Source organism: Danio rerio, chromosome 10, assembly GCF_049306965.1.
Source record: "Danio rerio strain Tuebingen ecotype United States chromosome 10, GRCz12tu, whole genome shotgun sequence".
Classification (NCBI taxonomy): Eukaryota; Metazoa; Chordata; class Actinopteri; order Cypriniformes; family Danionidae; genus Danio; species Danio rerio.
The window spans coordinates 6,261,757-6,279,858 of record NC_133185.1 but is presented as its reverse complement, the minus strand read 5'-3'; the positions used below and the strand labels follow the sequence as shown (position 1 = coordinate 6,279,858).

The 18,102-nt window shown below is 39.2% G+C and overlaps 2 protein-coding genes across 7 annotated transcripts in view; one reads left to right on the top strand and one right to left on the bottom strand.

Annotated features, from left to right (window-relative positions):
- il6st (interleukin 6 cytokine family signal transduce) overlaps positions 1 to 15,231 on the top strand; it is a 35,255-nt gene extending 20,024 nt beyond the window's left edge. For 2 of the 3 annotated variants that reach the window (NM_001365484.1, NM_001113504.2), the window contains exons 10-16: positions 1,033 to 1,224; positions 2,295 to 2,420; positions 2,508 to 2,654; positions 2,745 to 2,885; positions 6,157 to 6,253; positions 6,901 to 6,982; positions 9,090 to 9,986. In NM_001365484.1, coding sequence (NP_001352413.1) covers positions 1,033 to 1,224; positions 2,295 to 2,420; positions 2,508 to 2,654; positions 2,745 to 2,885; positions 6,157 to 6,253; positions 6,901 to 6,982; positions 9,090 to 9,599 — 1,295 coding nt within the window. In that variant the 3' untranslated portion in view covers positions 9,600 to 9,986. Of the gene's footprint in view, positions 1 to 1,032; positions 1,225 to 2,294; positions 2,421 to 2,507; positions 2,655 to 2,744; positions 2,886 to 6,156; positions 6,254 to 6,900; positions 6,983 to 9,089 lie in introns of all 3 variants that reach the window. The other variant, XM_073913434.1, reaches the window with a different exon arrangement.
- A 1,334-nt stretch (positions 15,232 to 16,565) lies between these two features.
- pam (peptidylglycine alpha-amidating monooxygenase) overlaps positions 16,566 to 18,102 on the bottom strand; it is a 97,858-nt gene continuing 96,321 nt past the window's right edge. For all 4 annotated transcript variants that reach the window (XM_694344.6, XM_068223889.1, XM_005155504.5 and 1 more), the window contains one exon: positions 16,566 to 17,362. In XM_694344.6, coding sequence (XP_699436.4) covers positions 17,184 to 17,362 — 179 coding nt within the window. In that variant the 3' untranslated portion in view covers positions 16,566 to 17,183. The remainder of the gene's footprint in view (positions 17,363 to 18,102) is intronic.

The following is an 18,102-nucleotide window of genomic DNA, read 5'->3' as shown; positions in this document are numbered from 1 at the left end:
ATTATTAGCCCCCCTCTTAATTTTTTTCCCAATTTCTGTTTAACAGAGAGAAGATTTTTTTTCAACACATTTCTAAACATAATAGGTTTAATAACTCATTTGTAATTTTTCAATTCTTGATTTATTTTATTTTTGTCTTGAGATATTTTTCAAGACACTTCTATAAAGATTAAAGTGACATTTAAAGGGCTTAACTAGGTTAATTAGGTTAACTAGGCAGGTTAGGGTAAATAGGCAAGCTAGTGTATTACGATGGTTTGTTCTGTAGACTATCGGAAAAAAATATAGCTTAAAGGGGCTAATCATTTTGTCCCTAAAATGGGTTTTAAAAAATGTAAAACCGCTTTTATTCTTGCCGAAAAAAAACAAAAAAGACTTTCTCCAGAAGAAAAAATATTATCAGACATATTGTGGAAATGTCTTTGCTCTGTTCAACATAATTTGGGAAATATAAAAAAAATAATAATTCAATGGGGGCTAATAATTCTGACTTTAACTGTATGTGTGAAATTTGTAATCTGAGGGTTCAAAAAATGAAGTGCTTCAAGTCAAAGATGTTGATATATGTATGATAATGTTTATGTATGATATATTTAACGTTTTAATGGCATAAAAGAAAAATCTATCTGTTTGAACCATAGCTATAGCCAAAAATATACCTGTGCAACATAAGACTGGTTTAGTTATCCAGGGTCACATTTTAAACCCTACTGCTGTCGTTAGGCCAGGTGTGATGAAGAATATTTCATCAGTGGGGCACATTTCTTAAGAAAATTAAATAGTGGCTGAAAATTAAGAGTTGTTAAATGCATATGTTTATACTGGAGCCTTTGTGTGGACAAGCCACAATGAAGAAAACTCTTCTATTACTAACAAAATAATGTCCAATACAAAAATAATAGATGTTATCCTGCAAAAATCAACCCCTAATTTGACTGTTAGCAAGTGGTGCAGTCTTCAGTGTAATTGAAGAGATTATTGTTTCAGTATTTAATGAATTGTAATTAATGACGTGTTGCTGATTTTTATCAGAGTTTCTTGGCGTGGCGAGCATGAGGTGGTGGGTTCATGATGGAAAGCTTCATGTGGAATGGGGTCCTTTGAAGCAGCATCCTCCTCATGGCATTCATATCTCAGAATATCTGCTGGAGTGGGTGAATGAAAAAGATGTTCAGCCTCAGTGGCAGAGGGTTCCTAAAAATGTCAACACCACCATACTGAACGGTACCAACTCGCATTTTCTGATGCTTTACTAGTCGGTTACTAATCTGACCCACAAGAAATATGTGCATTTTTCACACTTTTGGTGATGGTCAAAGCATAGTCGCCTAACAGCAAGAAGGTCAGTGGTTTGAGTCCTGGCTGAACCAGAAGGTCTTTCTGTGTGGAGTTTGCATGTTCTCTTTGTCTGCATGGGTCTTCCCCAGTTTCCTCCACAGTCCAAGAACATGTGGTGTAGGTGAATTGGAAAAACTAAAATATGAGTGAATAATTAGCTTGTGTGTAAACACCATCAGGTCCAGCAGAAACTCGAACCAGCATCCTTCTAGTCATGAGCCGACAGTGCTTACCACAGAGTCACCTTGCCGCCTCATTAAAAACCATATTTATTCATTCATTCATTTTCTTTTCGGCTAAGTCCTTTTATTAATCAGGGGTCGCCACAGTGGAATGAACCGCCAACTTATTCATTAAATGTTTTACGCAATGCACACCCTTCCAGCTGCAACCCATCACTGGGAAATAAACCATATTTAAATGTTTAAATTATCATATTTAAATTCATTCATTTTCAGCTTAGTCCCTTATTTATCAGGGGTCACCACAGTGGAATAAACCACCAACTGTTCTGGCATATGTTTTACACAGCGGATGATCTTCCAGCCAAAACCCAGTACTGGAAAACACCCATACACTCTAGCATTCACACACACTCATACATTATGGCCAATTTAATTTATTCAATTCATCTATACTGCATGTCTTTGCACTGTGGGGGAAACAGGAGCATCTGGAGGATACCCATGTGAACACTGGGAGAACGTGCAAACTGCACATAGAAGTGCCAACTGACCAAGCCGGCACTCGAACCAGCGACCTTCTTGCTGTGAGGCGACAGTGCTAACCACCGAGCCACCGTTTAGCTTAATAACACTAACTTATTTTTGGAGTTTATTTTAAAATGATTTCTGAAAGTTCACGTGTATGCTAAAGCTTCACTGCAATACATTACATTAAAAAGTAGGTGTGTTACATTTTTAATATTTAACAAACATCTTTCCTGCTCTCCCAAGGTAATTTAGCCAAATACAAGCAGTACAACATATCAGTCTATCCAATCTACAAGTTCTATTATGATGGTCGATGGCATTTCCAAGCAGGAACACCAGTAACCAAGCCAGCCTACGTTCAGCAAGGAGGTATGTATGTCATATTCGGATTTCACTCCTTCAACGCTTCAGCTTTCTCACTCACAAAACAACTTTGTGTCGCTTGTTTTTATATAGCACCAGAGAAAGGCCCTACTGTCACAGATACCATTTCCAAGAAAAATAGTGTTACACTGATATGGGAGGAAATTCCACTGGACCACCGGTATGGATTCATCCAAAACTACACCATATTCTACAGGACCGGCAACGCTGAGTGGCAATGTATGCTTGACATATGAGAATTTTGCAATGTTTGAATGATTTCACAAGCAGCTACAAATTATCTAATGTTTCTCACTTGTTTTTTGGCAGCTGTGCTAGTGGCCGCTAACATCCACTCGTATGTATTGACTGATCTGGTCAGTGAACGCGACTATGTGGTTCACATCATGGCCTCGACGGAAGCTGGCTCCAAAAACGGCACCGATTTTAATTTCAAAACAATGAAGTTCGGTATGTATTTGAACTCTATTCAAGTTTATTAATGTTTGATGATGCAATACTTATAGCTCATTTCCACTTAACAGTATGGTTCGGGACAGTACAACACATATTGATTTCTGTTTTGCCCTGTCAGAAGTACACATATAGTCAAATGTAACACTTGTTAGGGCCCTTTCAAAATGGTACCTAGCACAACAGCAGCACTATTAGTTTACAGAGCAACACCACTTGCAGGGGAACAAGGAAGGAACACGGGAAGCTTCATTTTTCAGTAGTGTCTGCCTGCAGGTTTAGGGTTGGGGTCGGGGGTGATGTAAAAAACACACTATAATGGTTAATTTAATAAATAATATAAATATTCTCCTTAACATCCGGCTGGAGCTTATCTCTTTAAGCAATAACCTGCACTCAAGAGAGCAAGTGACATTGCTGTAAGGGGTAGGGTTAGGAGTACACATTAAGGCCCATTCCCAATTCTATCTTTTTACCCCTACCCCTTCCTCTTCCCTTTCAAAATGTACCCCTTAGAAATAGGACAGCACTACAATGCCTGCACATGTCATCGGAATCTCTTGCTTCATATGAGATATGATGATCGCGACTGCTGTAGTTATTCCAGTTAGGGTCATTTTTTGGTATTTATCTTCAGGAAATCACTGAAGACAACGGTATCATGTTATCGTAATGGAATAATGTGGCAATAAGATTGTAACTGTACTGTGCAATTACACCGTGGCCATATTCATCTATTTAATCACACCAAAACAACATTAACATTATAGCAGACACTGTAAAAAGCTCATTCCCAGCCATTAGACTTTTCTGACGAGTATCATTGAGTGACAGAATGTTATGGGACTACTATACAAGAGCTACTATTATGGATTATAGAGAGCGAAATTTAGCGATTTTTGTTTTTGATTTTTTTTATGTATGACAGTAAAACACAAATGCAGTTATGATTATATTACGACATGTGCTTGGTTGTTGTAAAGATTCGTAATAATGACAAAAAAATACTGATTTGTGCATCTCCTTTCATCACATTTCCGTGTGCAGCCATGCTGCCGTTGTAGATGCTGTATTTTGGGAAACTTCTGTACCCCTTGGTTAAGAGTGTGGTCCTGACAAATCTTTGTTTCAAGGGGTATCTAGCCCTTCCTCTTAACGCTATGCCTTTAAGATAAAGAGAATTGGGACACCCCTACGAATGTAAGGGAGGGATGTTTGACGCACAACGTAAGATACATTCATAGCGGATGCTCCAGGAAAATAGACACTTCTCACAGAAATCATTTACCCCACAATTCGCTTATCACAAAAGCCAACAAAAAAAATTAAACTAGTAGGTTTGCTATTACTCTATAATAGTGTACAGTATATTACTCTTACATTGCTGTATGTACAAAAAAAACTAAATTTACATGCATTAACCCCCTGGGGCATATGGGTTAATTTGATGACAGATTAATGGAGTAGGGTCTGTCTGCAGACTGCGAGGCAGGGGCGTAACATGAAGGGTGCTTAACTTGTAATAAAGGCGCAACTTGAAGTTATGGTGACCCACGTGTCAAAACTATGCTGTCACTGTGTGTAAGCACTGTACCCATAACAGTTATTAACGTCTACACCTACCCTAAACTTAACCATTCTAGTTATTAATGTCCACACCTTCCCCAAACCTAAACCCAATCATCACAGTTATTAACATCTACACCTTATCCAACTCTAAACTCAACCATCACAGTTATTAACATCTACACCTTGCCCAACCCTAACCCCAACCCTCACAGTTATTAACGTCTACACCTTCCCCAACCCTAAACTCAACCATCATAGTTATTAACGTCTACACCTTCCCCAACCCTAAACCCAACCATTACAGTTATTAACGTCTACACCTTCCCCAACCCTAAACCCAACCATTACAGTTATTAACGTCCACACCTTCCCCAACCCTAAACCCAACCATTACAGTTATTAACGTCTACACCTTCCCCAACCCTAAACCCAACCATTACAGTTATTAACGTCTACACCTTCCCCAACCCTAAACCCAACCATTACAGTTATTAATGTCTACACCTTCCCCAACCCTAAACCCAACCATTACAGTTATTAACGTCTACACCTTCCCCAACCCTAAACCCAACCATTACAGTTATTAACGTCTACACCTTCCCCAACCCTAAACCCAACCATTACAGTTATTAATGTATACACCTTCCACAACCCTAAACCCAACCATTACAGTTATTAATGTCTACACCTTCCCCAACCCTAAACCCAACCATTACAGTTATAAACGTCTACACCTTCCACAACCCTAAACCCAACCATTACAGTTATTAACGTCTACACCTTCCACAACCCTAAACCCAACCATCACAGTTATTAACGTCTACACCTTACCCAACCCTAAACCCAACCATTACAGTTATTAATGTCTACACCTTCCACAACCCTAAACCCAACCATTACAGTTATTAATGTCTACACCTTCCCCAACCCTAAACCCAACCATTACAGTTATTAACGTCTACACCTTACCCAACCCTAAACCCAACCATTACAGTTATTAACGTCTACACCTTCCACAACCCTAAACCCAACCATTACAGTTATTAACATCCACACCTTCCCCAACCCTAAACCCAGCCATTACAGTTATTAACATCCACACCTTCCCCAACCCTAAACCCAACCATTACAGTTATTAACGTCTACACCTTCCCCAAACCTAAACCCAACCATCACAGCTATTAACGTCTACACCTTCCCCAACTCTAAACCCAACCATCACAGTTATTAATGTCTACACCTTCCCCAACCATTAACCCAACCATCATAGTTATTAACATCTACACCTTCCCCAACCCTAAACCCAACCTAAAGCCATATTCTAAAGGACTAGCAACGCCGATTGGCAATGTGTGCTTGACATATGATGAGTTTGCAACGTTTAAATGATTTCACAAGCGACTACAATCGTGCGCTTTACAGATCTGTTCGCTTTTGAAGGTTTCAAAATACAAGCCACTTTTCAATCAGGGGGAAAATGAAAATAAAACTACTCTAAAACTGTGTTCGTCTGACAGATAAATAAGTCATGGCTTGAGGGTGAGCACATTATAGGGTAATTTTCATTAAATTGTCATTTTGGGTGAACTATTCCTTTAAATCCCATTAGACCTCTGAAACTGAATAGCATAATAGAGGCACTTTTGACTGCAATAGGATGTGACACGTGCTGATGCTTTGATCTGTGTTTGGCCTGTAGCCGATGGAGAGGTGGAGATGATTGTAGTGCTGGTGTGCCTCGGCTTCCTGTTCCTGAGCGTCTTCACCATAATGCTCTGCCTTCGCAAGAGAGAAGTGTGAGTCAGGCCTTTTTATCACTCAGAATGAAACTCAAGAGTTCAGCTTGCTCTTTCAGTTCACTTCTGAGAACTCTTGGTCTGGAAGTGCTTGTAGATGATTGCCTAATAGTGTCTACAGTAATTTCTTTAACAGCCGATCTGCCGATCTGCGTCTTTGTGCACATTGCACACGATTCAGAAGTAGAAATAATCAATGTACATGCAGTAAAAACCTGGTAATGTTTTCCATAGTGTTTTTTTTTTTTTTTTTTTTTAAGTAGTTTAAAATGAAAATAAATGTTTCTGTAGTAGAATTATTTAGCACTGAAGTTCTTTGATGTAAATTTACTCTCATTATTAGATCTTGTTTGTGGAAAATGGATATATTACCTACAGCAGGCATGTCCAAACTCGGTCCTGGAGGGCCAGTGTCCTGCACAGTTTAGATCCAACCCCAATTAGACACACCTGGGCTAACTAATCAAGCTCTTTTAGGCTTTCTAGAAACATCCTTCCAGGTGTGTTGAGGCAAGTTGGAGCTAAAATCTGCCGGACACCGGCCCCTTCAGGACCGAGTTTGGACACCCCTGACCTACAGTAACCCTACTTATAATAGTATTGAATGGTTTTGTGTGATGTGAAATGTTATTACTTTCTCCTCACAGGATTAAGAAGCTGTTATGGCCGCAAGTCCCGGATCCGTCTGACAGCTCTATTGCCCACTGGTCACCTGATTTCCCTGTAAAGGTCAGTTAGATATTAACATTTGTCATGGGTGAAATTTTTGTTTTTTTTTCTCCCTCTTAAATATTTTGTGTAATGCGCTCTTTGGTGATTGTTAAAAGATTTTTCAAATATTAGTGCAAAAAAATTTAAAATAAGAACTGCTACAGTAAGCAAAATTTATATTAATTGAACACCCCGGCAGCTAGTTGATCATTTAAGTGGCAGAAGGTCGATTATTCCAATGAATCATCTGTCGAACGATCTGTCACCAGAAATGAACAATATTGAGCATGTCTGAGGTAAGATGAAGGAGGAGGCATTAAAGAGGAATCCAAAGACTCTTTATGAACTCTAAGAGTCCTGCAAGAACACTTTCTTTGCCATTCCTGATGACTTTAATAAGTTATTGGAGTCAAACACAATATTAATTCTTTTTCCACTGCAGCATAACTTTATATTCTATACTGTACATTATTTCAGTTAAGTGACCTGACTTTTGTCTAAGCAATGTCAGACCTTACTGTCCTAATTAAATAATTAAAAATCAAGCCATGATCATATTTTATTGTGGTAAAATAAGTGTAATCTAGAAGCCTTTGTCTTTCATATAAGCCACTTCTGATACCAAATGATCAACAAGAAGTCAAGTTATTATTTGTTCTTTCTAAATCCTGAATAGGCAAGACATTAGTCAGGTAGTGTATTATAAGTATAAAATAAAAAAGCACTAAATACAAATTTACAATTAAATCTAAGGCACCCAATTACTCACAACTGTTAAGCACTAAATAAGTTATTGGACTTACAACAGTACAGGATTTTTGGTGTCACATTGCCTTCACCTATTGCAGCAAATTTAATGTTATTTGGTTTCAGTTTATCAGTAAGTGACAATTTTGCTCTCTTTAGTTGATCGGGTGGGAAACAGTGTTTAGTTAATTAAGTCTAAGTTGCATATTTGGAAACATAGCTACTGACTGCAATTTGACTTGGGGTGCTTTCACATTAGTACAGTAGATTGATTGTTTTGTTCTGAAACAGGTTACAGTGTTTATTTTTTTCCTTCGCTTTCAAGCAGCAAAGTTTCTACACGGACCAAAACACACAGTGGTCAGTTTCAGGGTTTATCCGAGTCCCATGAATTCCGCACAGCTGTCATACGTCATTATTTTAATATCAGTAAACATCAGATCTTAATTTTGGTCAATTTACCTAATAGTTAAACAGCTCTCGTTAATATTTTAGCATGCTTTCACTTTCATATTCGTCATGAAACACACATTTATCAGTAGTAATGACATCTCGCCCTACTCATCATTTTCTCTTCTCTGTGTGCTTTTACAATGTAGAGTGTGTCAAAGCAGCTTAACATAGAAGTTCTAGTGAATTGAAACTGTGTCAGTCCAGTTTTCAGAGATGAAGTTCAGTTCAGTTCAGTTCAGTTCAGTGTGATTTAAATTTTACTGCTGTAAGTCCAAACACTAAAGAGCTAATCCATCGATGCGCAGCAACAAAAGTCCCAAACCAAGTAAGCCAGTGGCGACAGTGGCAAGAAACAAATCTTTACTTAATTGACGAAAGTGAAGTGGAAAAAACCTTAAAAGAAACCAGGCTCAGTTGGGCATGATCCTTTCTCCTCTGGCCATATAGCCATATTTGCCTATCACATATCCGTAATGCACTGTGATACAGCTGGGTTTGTTAGTTTGTTGGATCGTACTGCTTTTTCACTACAATCGATCTGCTTAAGAGTTCGTTTCGAACGAGCCAAGGCCGCCTTATTCAGGCGATCTTGGACTGATTATTTTGCTACGGATCAGAGCCTGATTGCTGAATTCACAAATGCCAAACAAACTGCGATAACAGGAGAAAAGCATCAGGTTCTGGAACATCTAGGTGTGAAAGCATCTCTTAAATTTGATTACACAAGCTGGATTCACTGGTCAGATGCGCTAGCAGCACACTGAGGACATCTGCTGGTTACAAGGGGCTAATGCAAAAAGAAATTCATAAACATTTTCCTTTACTGGTGTGGACCAGAATATATTATATATTTATGTTATATTTATACTTATTGTCATTAGTCGGACATTTTCTGACAAAAATAAAGTTGTAAATCTCTCCACAGACCGAAATGCCCAAGGAAGACGTCAGCGTGGTGGAAGTGGACGTGTTTGACGGCAAGTCTTTGTGCGAAGAAGATAAAGTTGTTCTGCCGCTAAAGAAGGACAAGTACCTCTCCGAGGAGCACAGCAGCGGTATTGGAGGCTCGTCCTGCATGTCTTCGCCCCGCCACAGTGTTTCCGACAGCGATGAGGGCGACTCGGGCCAGACCACGGCCAGCACCGTCCAGTACTCGTCAGTGGTGGCCAGCGGATACAAGGGCCAAACCCCAAACCATCAGCCTCCAACGTTCGCCCGCTCCGAGTCCACACAACCGCTGCTGGACTGCGAGGAGCATCCAGAGAATCATCCCGGCGAGAGGAACTCTTACTTTAGACGGGGCCGAGAGCTGGAGCCGCAGAGTATCGATGAGCCTGTTTTCAGCGCGGTGCAGGAGGAAGAAGCATCTCCCGTTGTGGATGATGCGCCGGCGTTAAGTTACATGCCGCAGCAGAGCGGGTATCGACCGCAGTAAAGCAGAACTTTTCCGTAAGCTGTATAGAGCCACATTTTCACAGGGCACCTTTAAGTGCCTGGCATGAACTTTTTAGGTTGCGTTTTAATTGGATTGCAGGCTTATGCTAGACATGTATAGTAACACTAGATTGCATCCTTAAAAAGTAAATATCCGTTTAAAAAACGAAACAAAACAGTGAAGCTGTCTACGGTTTGATATCGCACTCACACTGCCACGTGCCTTTACTGGACGATCAGCCATTGCTGTTTATAACTGGCAATTAAAGCCACTTCCTTAAAGGGGCAGTTTACCCAAAAATGAAAATTCTCTGGTTGTTCCAAACTTTTTTGAGTTTGAATGTTGAAAAGCATGAGCCTATTGAGGTCCGTAGTATTGTTTTTATTGCTACTATAGATAGCGTTGGCTACCATTTGATGATTGTTTGGTGTTCAACAGAAAAAAAGAAATTTGTGAAAAAGTTTAGAACCACTTGAGTTGAGGAAATGGTGAGGAAATGTTCACTTTTGGGTGAACTGCCCCTTTAAAATGTTACTGTTGTTTTGAATCTTGTGTACTTTGTATAAGGACCCTTGAAATACGTTTTTTTTAGTTACCTAAACTCAAATATTTTAAAAAATTTTGTTTTATTTTATTGATTAATCGTGAAAATCAAGTGATTACAATTAAGAAAAAGATTGTCCAGCAGAGAGTGCAGAACTAATGCCAGAATAATTGCTGTTAGTGTTCTGATTGGTCAGTGCCTGAATATTCTTATTGGTCATATCTTGAATTTTCTGGTTGGTCAGAGCCTCAATGTTCTGATTGGTCAGAGCTTGAATAATCTGATTGTTCAGTAGTTAGTTGGTTTTCTGATTGGTCCATGTTTTGGTCAACGCTAATTGCTGTTAGTGTTCTAATTGGTCAGTGCTCAGCCGATGTTCTGATTGGTCAGTGCCAGAATATTCTGATTGGTCATTTCCTGAGTTTTCTGATTAGTCACAGCCTGAATGTTCTGATTGGTCAGTGCCTAGTCGTTGTTCTGATTGGTCAGAGCTTGAATAATCTGATTGTTCAGTAGTTAGACAGTTTTCTGATTGGTCAGTGCTAATTGCTGTTAGTGTTCTAATTGGTCAGAGCCTGAAAATTCGGATTGGTCAGAGCCTGAATTTTTTGATTGGTCAGTCTGAAATTTCAGATTGGTCAGAGTCTGAATCTTCTGATTAGTCAGAGCCTCAATGTTCTGATTGGTCAGTGCTTAGCTGGAGTTCTGATTGGACAGTGACTGAATTTTTTAATTTGTCAATGGCAGAACGTTCTAGTTGGTCAGTGTTTATGTAGTATTTTGAGTTTGTTCAGATTTCTTTATTTTTTTAATTATGTGAGGTTTCAATTTCAAATTTCTGAGGGAAGTTACATCTGTGGTTAAAAATAAAATTTGACGATAACAATTTGAACATTTTGCTCTACTATGGAAATTAGACCAAGTCAAATATTTTATGGAACATAACTGTGTGTTCACACTAAAGACGTTGAGAGCATCAAAGTTCAATCTGGCCGCCCTGAAGACAACGCTGTCTGCCTTTACTGCTCTGCTGGCGAAAGCGTCAAAATTCTCTACATTGATTTTGTATTTAAAGGGGCTGTTGCAGCATATTAGCAAATCACTTACATCCACACATAAAAACTTGCTTTCTAGCATGAAAATGTTGCACACTTTTTTTCAAATTCAGTTAACTTTGGAAGATCAAGATGGTGCATGTGCTGTGGCTTTGCTCCACTTAACCAATATGTCCATTTATCTGAAATATTCTGAAGCAGCAACAGGGGCGGACTGGCCATCTGGCAATTCTGGCAAATGCCAGAAGGGCCGGACCAATTTTTAAATGTGGGCCGGTCAGGTTTTTTTAAAATATGTATTGTTTTTAAGTGCAGACAGCTTTTAACTCTTGCTAGATGTGATATTATGATGATGATAATAATAATAATAAATGTTAAGCATTTGGCCCAATCGGCAACTGCCGCCTGGTTTCAAGATGGGCCGACCCAATCCGAGGTTACCCATACATAATCAAAATCTGGCAAGAATGTCATATTATTTCACCATCTGTAGACTAAATAGTGAATGTGCGTGTCTGTGGGTGGGGCTGTTTCGGTGTGGTAATGTGGGCTGGTGTGTCTACAGTGCCAGGGCTGAATTTTTGTCCCAGTCCGCCCCTGAGCAGCAATACTGTGGTGCGTTTCCCAAAACCATCGTTAGCCAACTAAGGTCGCAAGTTCCTTCGTTACAAACATAGTTTGTTGATTTGCCATTTCCCAAATCCGTCGCTCCAACGAACATTCGCAAACTTGAGGACTTCCAACTACAGCTTTGGAGCTGTAGTTAGAAACATAGTTCCTGGCTGTGTTCTATTCCCACTTATCCCCCCCATATGCCCTATTTAGAACATTCTAACATTCAATGTTGGAGTTATTAAAAATAAAAAAAGCATTAAGGTTATCTCCTTTAGGTGTAATTTGCTTCCAAACTATTTTTACAGTTCAGTTTTAACGATCTTCACGTTTACAATTGTGCTCCCTTCGCAGTGCACTTTGAAAACATTGATGTCATTTTAAACACAGCCTCGTGGCGAAAGCTATAGATGACCTATTATTTAAAAGCAGAATTTGTTACGTCTCCAAAGCTTGTGAAAACAAAAAGCATACGTTAATTCTTTTAATTTATTGTGGGTTTTTTATTACAATATCATTTGGACAAATCAATTTAGGTTTTTCTCTAAAGAAGTAGTTACTCCACCCAGTGTCATTATGGGGGTTTAACGTTATAACTAACATGGTTCAAGCAATGGTTCTGCGACAGAGAAACTAGGGTTTTGGGAAACACCCGTCACTACATCGTTCTTTTCCCAAACGATGCATCGTACTATGATAGTTCCGCCGCGAGTTACATTGTTGTTTGGGAAACGCACCCCTGTTTAATACTGCCGTTATAGTTAGTATGAGATTCCCTTCTTTTAAAAAAATGCATATATAATAGTCACATCAGCAGGCCAGTAACTGATACTGTAAAAAAAACATTGTAAATAATCGGAAATTAGGCAATTGTGGCCAAAACTAAAGTTCTCTGAAATCCTCTCAAGCGGTGGACTTGAATATTACGATTTCGGCTTGCTGCCGAAATGCGTCATAACTCACTACCATAAAGTCAACTTTATTTCAACTCTCCTCGACTCCCACATCGCTAAAGACGCACTGCTCCTCTCCGGTTATCACCGCCCGCTTCCATTGAAAATGAATGACTTCCGGCTACTTTGACGCTCTCGTCGCCTTCTGCCTGAACGCATGTAACTGGATAGGAGTGTTTTGGGAGTGTGTCCGCGCAGTTGATCTTGTAGAGCATGTTAATTTTTAACAGCCTTATTTTACTCATCAATTGAAGATTCCAATTTAAGAAACAATGCCGTGAGTTATTGTTCTGGGTTCTGATGTCATTCTTGCACCACTATATCTGAAATCACACCATTTGTTTTGCTGTAGAAGCTTGATAAGAGTTTATCAAGAATTGACCAATGAAACCTGCTTTATTCAGTCTCAAATATTGATTGTATTCCTGTTAAACGGGAAAACATTGGAGGGTAATTGTGTGATTATTTGTGAAATGTAACATTCTTATTGTACTTGTTGTTTCACTGCGAAGTACATTCAGACGTATAATAGTGATACATTTCTGTTACGATTTCAAGTTAAGCCAAAGTGTTGAGGAATCGTCATGCGGATGATTGAGTTTCCGCATATAGATGACAGATCTTCTCTTATCCGCTTGTTAAGTGTGACGTCACGCGAAGCGGCTTCCGGGTCCAGGCGCTCTATTCAACTGAATGGGGAGACTCATGAAATGGTAATAATAAACGTTTACAAAGCGATTAAATACTTTCGAAAATCACGATCGCAATATATATGTCCATGCCTAATATCCAAAGGCCAGAAAGTGATACATTTTTTATAAATTGTTAAATTTTTGGTATTTGTGATGCAGCAAGCCCAGAGATTGTCGTGTACACTGTGATTTTATTTAAATTTAACTTTAATGTGTGATAGTAATAAAACGTGATCATAAACGAATGATTTCTCCACTCAAATGAATGGCGGCTTGGACCCGGAAACAGTATTACATACGTCACCACTTAACAAGTGGATTAAACCAGTAAATGCTGCTGGAGTGTGTGTCAGAGCAGCTCTGGAGATCATCGGCAGATCCTAAATGTTCTGATGGGTTGGTAGTTGAATGTTCTGATGGGTCAGATCCTGAATGTTCTGATTTGGTCTGAGATTGAATGCTCTGATTGGTCAGTACCTGGATGTTCTGAATGGTCAGATCCTGAATGCTCTGATTGGTCAGTGCCTGGATGTTCTGATTGGTCAGATCCTGAATGTTCTGATTGGTCAGTGGCTGAACGTTCTGATTGGTCAGAGCCTGGATGTTGATTGGTCAGTGCTTAGTGCTCTGCCCGGTCCGATCCTGAATGTTCTGATTGATCAGTGGTTGAATGTTCTGATTGGTCAAATCCTGGATGTTCTGTTTGCTTACCACTTGATTGTTCTGATCGGTCAGATCCTGATTGGTCAGTTGTTTTTCTGGTAGATCAGTGCCTGGATGTTCTGATTGGCCTGAGCTTAGTCAGTGTTCTGCTTGGTCAGATACTGAATGCTCTGATTGGTCAGAGGCTGGATGTTCTGATTTATCAGTGCCTGATTGGTCAGTGGTTAAATGCTCTGATTGGTCAGATACTGCATGTTCTGATTGCTTAGTGCTTGATAGTTCTGATTGGTTAGTGCTTAGTCAGTGTTCCGATTGCTTAGATCCTGGATGTTCTGATTGATCAGTGCCTGATTGTTTTGCTTGGTCAGTGGTTGAATGCTCTGATTGGTCAGCTACTGCATGTTCTGATTGCTTAGTGCTTGATTGTTCTGATTGATCAGTGTCTGATTGTTTTGATTGATCAATCAGAACATTAAACCACTGATCAATCAAATCAATCAGACACTGATCATCAATCAGAACATTAAACCACTGACAGTGTCTGATTGTTCTGATTGGTCAGTGGTGTAATGTTCTGCTTGGTCAGTGCTTAGTCAAGTCATAACCTGGATATTCTTATTGGTCAGGGGAATGTTCTGATTGGTCAGCGTTCTGATTGGCCAGCGGTTTAATCTTCTGATTGGTCAGCTGTTAGTCAGTGTTCTAATTGGTCAGTGGTTAATGTTCAGAGCTTTAAAACTTCACAGTCTCAAGTTGAGATGTCATTTCTCTTGCTTTGTTAGTTTTCTTAAGAAAACAATGAAAAAAAGTGCCAAGTTGCACGTTATTTTTACGTTATTGACAAGTATTACTGATCATATTTCAAATATTCCTCGTTTTACCCATACGCAACAGGATGTGAGCTCTAGCTTGAGTTAACCTTGTATCCGTGGTTCTCGTGATCTCCAATATAAACTAACACTACATTTAAAATGGCATTTATGAAATGCAAATGTTTCACCGTATGCCTTTTCTACATGTATCTCTGTGTGATATCATTTCTGTCATAGCATCACTTATGTGTATATCGCTGATACTAAGGTCTAATAAAGACTTTATCCAAACGTCCTCTAATCATTGTATTTCTGTAGTAACATTTGTTGAGTTCAACTTTGGAATTGTGGGTAATGCAGTACTTTGGTTTTAATTTATCAGAGGGTAAGTGAAGTTTCACAATTTCCGAGGAGCACGTGATATGATTGACTGCAGCTGGCCACCCATCTACAATCATTAGTTAGCCAATCAGATTAATCCAAACTCACTATAAGTAGCCTAGCTAGATTTACTCCCTTATCTTCGTTTTCCGAAGAAAACCCCCATACACCCCTTCGCCTCCTTTACCGCGGGGAGCTCTCGAGAACCACCTGATCTTATACTCCCCTTACTTGCTCTATCGACCAGGCGGGAACCCTGGGCTCAACTATCTCCGAGCTCAGGGTTCTCTCCCGGGACAGTATCCTAAACCTGCTAACATTTGTCAAACAATATTTAAGTGTGAACTTTTGAAAAGAATGTTGTCAAAGGGTGAAATAAATAATGAAAAAGTCGACACAAAATTGCTGGTTTTAAAGCGTTTGCGCACATAAAAAAAAATGATTATTATTAGTTTTTAGTTTACTCACCCTCATGTTGCACTGAATAGTCAAAGATTATGTTGAATACATGATAATAATTATTAATAAGGGGCAGCACAGTGGCTCAGTGGTTACCACTGTCACCTCACAGCAAGAATGTTACTGGTTTGAGTTCTAGCTGGGTCAGCTGGCATTTGAAAACTGGTTGTTTTTGCCAACTGACCATTTTGCCACTTTTTTTTGGTGAAATATGTCTGTCCCAATAGTGTTTATAGCAGCGTGGGACACAAATATGACTGTCAACATCTCTAAAATTGTGTTTTGGTGTTTCTAGACTCAGCCGCGGTCACACGAGCTTGTGTTTGCAAAATGCTGTCGTACGGCGTTGCGAAAAGGGACGGGGTTAAACAATATGATTAGTCATTAATAAAAGTGAGCGATTGCTCCATTTTAAATGATCTTCGATTGGTCTTACACAATCACCTGATGTAATTTTGCAGGTAAGCATTCACCAAGCTTGAACTTTCGATTGCAGTGAAATGCGAAACACGTGCTTGTGTTTCTACGTTAATTACAGGTACGGTACGGTCATCGGTCAAATCAGCGCAGATTAGCTTCACCCTAAGGAGGGATTTGGGAACAAATGAATCACTGAACGAATCATAAAAGAGTCTCTGGGATAATTAGGTAAAAATAAATGCAGATTATAAGACAACGAAAGTGTTTTTTGACCTCAGCTTGTTGCTAGAGACCCCCAAAACCCAAAATGTGACCTTTTAAAATGCAAAATAGGCACTCTTTAAGAGGCTTCATACAAGCGGTAGAGAAAGATGATGCTTTGCAGACACTTTATTACACAAATAACATTGTTACTGAAAATAGTATTCTTGCAATAAAACCTCAGTATCACAACAAATATCAGACACGTCTCACATTAGCTTTGAAAATGTAGTAAATGCAGCCTTAAATACGTCATCTTTTTTTCTGTCGTTTTTTTTTCCGTTTTATCAGATGCAAAAAAAACAACTCAAATCACAGTAGACAGTAGCAGCTCTTAAATATGTGGCACGTCTGTAATAATATATATATATATAGGTGCTGCAGAAGGCGAAATACAGAAAAGGCACAAACATACAGAAAATGTTATGACATGAAATGCCTGGATCCTTTATATATATTAATTGCACTGCTATCGGATCGATAAGTTATCGGAAGAAACGAAGTCGCAGGTAAAAACTCAATAAATAAATCTACCTTTACTCTCTTGTTAAAAAATAATCATCTTTCTCCTTAAAATGACCATCTCGGCGTGGTCCCTTTAAAAAAAACGCATAAATTAAAGTGGCAGTCGTGGGTCTCGGGGAGGACAGTTTTACACTAGAGATCGAATGTTTCAGCAGCCGATACGAACGATTACAGAGGTGACCGAAGCGGAGGGACGGGCTCTTTTGTTTAGGAGGATGAGATTGGCGGTGGTGGAGCGGAGTACTCTTCGTTCTCTGAGTCGGTGGCGTCCTCGTCGTCTTTCTCCATGTCGCTGCCCTCAGTGCTCAGCCGGTCGAAGCCATGTCGAGTGTAGCCTTTGTGAGTGGCGAAGAAATTGCCCAGGTTCAGGCTTCCTGCTGCTTTGCCTGTGGATGAGGAAAAGGCATTAGACAGAAGCCTAGTGAGAGGTAAACACCGTCAACAGGGGAAACTGGAACTGTAAACTGTAACATTTTTAAAACATTTAGTCAATCGTTTTTAGCTTAGCATAAATCATTGAATCGGATTAGACCATTAGCATCCAGCTCAAAAACAAGTTTTTATATTATATTATATATATATATTTCTAGGTCAATATGGCTAGGATTTATGCCCTCATTCAGGTGGGAGCACTTTTAGCCTAGCTTAGCAATAATCATTGATTCGGATTAGACCATTAGCATCTCGTTTAAAAATGAGTTTTAAATATTTTTCCTATTTGAAGTGACATCGAGTACTACGACTGGTGTAAAATGACAGGTTGGTAATTTCTAGGTCAATATGGATAGGAACTATACTCTCATTTATGTGGGAGCACTTTTAATTTAGCTTAGCATAAATCATTGAATTGAGTGGTTCGTTAATATCTCGCTCAAAAACAAGTTTTAATATTCTCCTAATTGAAGCTTGACTTTACTGTGGTCACATCGTGTACTTAGACTGATGTCAACTGAAAGGTTGCCATTTTCTAGGTTGATATGGCTAGGAACTATATTCTCATTTAGGGTAGAGTAATTTTAGCATTGCTTAGCATAAATCATTGAAACAAATTAGATCATTAACGTTTCGCTTTCAAAGTAGTTTTAAATATTCGTCCTATTTAAAGCTTGACTTTTGTAGTTACATT